The sequence below is a fragment of the Penaeus japonicus genome, unplaced genomic scaffold, assembly GCF_977035675.1.
Source record: "Penaeus japonicus unplaced genomic scaffold, GWHDUDI00000001_assembly GWHDUDI00000022, whole genome shotgun sequence".
In the NCBI taxonomy this organism is placed as follows: Eukaryota; Metazoa; Arthropoda; class Malacostraca; order Decapoda; family Penaeidae; genus Penaeus; species Penaeus japonicus.
The window spans coordinates 19,201,355-19,206,012 of record NW_028234424.1 but is presented as its reverse complement, the minus strand read 5'-3'; the positions used below and the strand labels follow the sequence as shown (position 1 = coordinate 19,206,012).

The 4,658-nt window shown below is 37.3% G+C and overlaps 1 protein-coding gene across 3 annotated transcripts in view; it reads left to right on the top strand.

Annotated features, from left to right (window-relative positions):
* Nucleotides 1-4,226, top strand: part of LOC122246155 (uncharacterized) — a 7,647-nt gene extending 3,421 nt beyond the window's left edge. For all 3 annotated transcript variants that reach the window (XM_086549562.1, XM_086549564.1, XM_086549563.1), the window contains exons 2-4: nt 1,091-1,348; nt 3,348-3,547; nt 3,762-4,226. In XM_086549562.1, the coding sequence (XP_086405688.1) occupies nt 1,093-1,348; nt 3,348-3,547; nt 3,762-3,914 (609 nt within the window). In that variant the 5' untranslated portion in view covers nt 1,091-1,092 and the 3' untranslated portion in view covers nt 3,915-4,226. The remainder of the gene's footprint in view (nt 1-1,090; nt 1,349-3,347; nt 3,548-3,761) is intronic.
* The last annotated feature ends 432 nt before the right edge of the window (nt 4,227-4,658 follow it).

The window sequence follows — 4,658 nt, the reverse complement described above, 5'->3', positions numbered from 1 at the left end:
TGTGTGTGTATGTATGTATGTATGTATTTGCGTGTTTGTATTTATAAATATATATATATATATATATATATATATATATATATATATATATATATATATAGACAGATAGATATAGATATAGATAAATATTTACATATATGTGTGTGTGTGTGTATGCATGAATGTATATATTGACGGATGGATGGATGGATTTATATACATACAAGGTGCGTAAAGTGGTTCATACAAGTGGTTGAAAGTTTTCATATTACTCATAAAGATGTAATTAAAATATATATGTATGTGTGAAACCAACACGAATATCCCCGATGTTATATTATCTATATTGTTTTGTCTGTGAGGCTGATGATTTTATGTAAATTGCACTTTGAACTTTGTATATGTAGTGGAATAGTATTTTCCGTTGCAAGTCTATTGAAAGCTATGAGCGTTCAAGTATGAAGATCAAATAAACAGTCGGAAAGTCCTGCGGAAGCCATGGAAATCTCCTAAAAGCCGAATTGAAGTCAAACACAAGGGTTCTGGGGGCTAGTTAGAGGGTCTTGCCCGGGCCCCGTCAAGACCAGCAGGTTCCACTAGCCAGACTCAGCCTCGGTCCCCGGCGCTTCCGGTCGCCCATTACAATTAAAGTCTGCCTGACTTGGGGCATCAAGGCTGGCTTTGAATCATTCTTTTTAATGATATCATAACTGCAGAATATTTAAGCAACTTATTTGACGATCATATAATAAATGCCCTCATTACACACGAAAAAGGAGCAAAGAAGGCTCTTGGTCTGGCTCACCTCGTTCCCCAGAGGGCGAAAAGGGCGAAAATCCCAGACTTGAGTTTGGTTCCAGAACCAGATGAGGCTAGTCGAACCGCAGCTTAACTAATGAAGTTCACTTTTCCTAAATTATCCCATATTTGTGATAAAATGTAGGGTATATGATAATAAATTCCATCAAAGCTTATTGATGGCACTCTACACACATATATATACAGGTACACATAGATTAGATAAGAAGTCAATTTTAAAAAATTGACCAGAAAATCAGAAATATATAACATCCCAATTATAATAATTTTAAAAATTGCTTGTATCCTTCAGGTATGTCGAAGGACCACGCGATATTTGACCCTCCTCCGAGCTACAACGAGGCCGTGCTCGGAGTCCCCGCCGCCTCGAACGGCTTCGCGCCCTCCTCGCCACTCGCCCACGAGGTCTACAGCCATCACGCGCCCTCGCCCGCGCCCGCCCCCGCCCCAGCCCTCCCCCCTGTCCCCTACAACGTCTACAATGCATCGTTCCCCCCGGGGCTCGGGCCTCTGGTCTCGGGGCAGATGTTCACTGTTGGCAGTAAATTTGGTAAGTATGAGTCGCCTTCTGGTTCTTGTTACGTAATTTGTGTTGATAAGAACACTGTAGGTGGTAAGATATTTGTCTTGATATACACTACATTTGATTATACACACACACACATACATTTATATATATATATATATATATATATATATATATATATATATATGTATATATATTTATATATATATGTATATATATTTATATATATGTATATATATATATATATATATATTTATACATATATATATTTATATTATTGTATATATAATTATATCTATATGTATATATATTAATATATGTATATATATTTATATATATATGTATATATATATGTATATATATGTATATATATATGTATATATATGTATATATATTTATATATATATGTATATATATTTATATATATGTATATATATTTATATATATATGTATATATATTTATATATATATATGTATATATATTTATATATATATATATATATATGTATATATATTTATATATATGTATATATATACATATGTGTACATATATGTATATATATACATGTGTATATATATACATATATATATGTATATATATATATATATATATATATATATATATATATATATATATATATATCAACACACACACACAGTACTTTCAATACTCCACTTGCAGTTACTGATCAGTTCAGCTACTGATCGGCTTCCAACTCGGGACAATTCCATTTTTCTCTGTAAGATAATTACAGAGACAGATAGATGTAGGCGTAAAGTGTGTAAAGGGAAAAAATGTATACGTAGTTATATGTACTTCATGTTTTATAAATATTTACTTGAACATATGAAACGATCCATACATCATGCAACCGAGGCATAGCTACCACACATAGCATTAGCATAGATATTCCTAAAATAGCAAATATAAGTCAGATATAAGGATCTTGAGGGCCCTATTAGGACCAGGCTCCACTAACCAGACTCAGCCTTGGTTCCTGGTACCTCCGCTCGCCCACTGGCACCCGCTGCAACTTCATCAAGATGTGCGAAAGTCAGTCTTCACAGGAGAAACCTTAATTTTCCATTGCGCATGGCAGGATCATGGACATCGTTGCCTCTGATGGCCGCTTTGGTGATCCAGTCGCCTTTTGTTTCATACTTGGCAGAGTGTGAGCACAAACGCTTCCTCTGACAGGGATCACCGACCGTCGTCAACGGATTGTTGAGAGGTTTATGATGCATGTTGTAAATCCTGTTGAATTAGAAGCATCTACAAGCAATCCGTCGACCATAATAAGTATTCTGAAGTTGAGAGCTCTAAACAGATGAAACTGGCCGGATAACCTGGGGATAGTTCTCATTGTACGATTTTCATTGAGCCAGTTATTTATAATTATGACTTTCGCAATATAGCACTCTGCCTTTCTTTCTCTCTCTATCTATCAATCTATCTCTCATCTCTCTTCTCTCTCTCTCTCTCTCTCTCTCTCTCTCTCTCTCTCTCTCTCTCTCTCTCTCTCTCTCTCTCTCTCTCTCTCTCTCTCTCGCTCGCTCGCTCGCTGTCAGGCTTGTACAGTGGCAGAGAGCCGGCCTCACATCCCCGTGGTCGGCAGATCGAACCCCGTACAAGCTCGTGAGGTTTATTGTCGCAGGCGGTCACTGCTGTGGATAGGCACCACGGTGGGTAAGGACCAAGCTCAGATCGAGTCAGCACTCGCTGGTGCACTCTCATGAGTCAGCACTCGCTGTTACTGGCGACCTGGAAACAACACACTCATCAAAGGATCCTCCTCTGGTGTTACTCTAGATTTACTGGCGCGAACTTTGACGATGCGGGACATTAGAATTTATTTACATCTGTCATACGATGTGCCATGGCTTTCTCAGTACCCACGAAAATAGATCCCCTAGTTTCCACCATAGGTAGATATTCCATTAAGACTGTAGTAAAAAGACCTTGCAATAAGTTACATTCTTAGACCATATCAGGACGGCACTCTACAAGGCCTTGTTATTTCAGGTCCCTACAAGTACAAGATAAAGGACATGGCGGGTCTGTATAGCTTCACTGCCAAGGGGTCCGTGGAAGGGGACATTTGCAACTGCTGTGATCCCACTGCAAGATGGATGGAATACAACATCAGAGACCTTAACAAAGTACCACTGGTTCAGTTTAAGGCCGTGGTAGATGAATTAGGTTGCTTCACTTTTCCCAGAATGGTGAGACGCTTGGAATACTGCTTGGGAGAGGCATTCAAAGATAAGGGACTCTCTGATCAATTTGGATTTACAGAAATCTTTTCCCAGATCTATGGGATTATATGGGATTATTGCATTTGATTTGACTTTCAAGCGGGGTAATGACTGTCGTATCATCAAACATTCCATATTTGTTGAACTGGATAATACAGAAGAGCACTTTTCATTCTTGCAGCACTTGGAGGTGTCATTCGTGCCCGACATCCCCATCGGCCAGGTGGTGGTGCGGGGGAGGTACATGTATGACGTCGCTAACATTGGAGGCGACGTGCTCTTAACAGTCGAGGGAGAAGTCGGATGCTGCGAAATTTTGCCGTACAAGGTGTGACTATAAATGTACTCTCTCTCTCTCTCTCTCTCTCTCTCTCTCTCTCTCTCTCTCTCTCTCTCTCTCTCTCTCTCTCTCTCTCTCTCTTTTCTTTTCTTTCTTGCTCTACTTATTCTATATATTCAACCTATTTTTCCTCTCTCTCTGAGTATGTGTGTGTGTCTGTTTTGTAAGTATGAGTGTATACGTTTTTTACATGTTCTATTTTTTTTCATATATATAAATATATATGTATATATGTGTGTGTATGTGTATATATATATATATATATATATATATATATATATATATATATATATATATATATATATACATACATACATATATACATATACATATATAAAAAGTGAGATTTGTAAATGATAAAATATACATTATATAACAACTAGAGATGTTTTCTTGTCCGGACTGATGTGCAGATAATTAATGTATTTTTTTAGCTTGTGTGTGAGTGTGTGTGTGTGTGTGTGTGTGTGTGTGTGTGTGTGTGTGTGTGTGTGTGTGTGTGTGTGTGCAATATAATAAGAAAACGGCACTGATTTAAATCCACTTAAATGAAGGATAAGAAGAAAAAGTAACACAGAACAAACAGCATCAGACGATTAGGCTAACTGGCGGGTTGTTAATCATATAAAAACAGTGGAAAAAAAGGCTTTAAGAAGGAAGAAACAAAGTAGAATGAGATCAATGAAACAAACAAATTTGATAGAAGGCAAATACTTCAAGAAGGCTTGAAGACTAAAG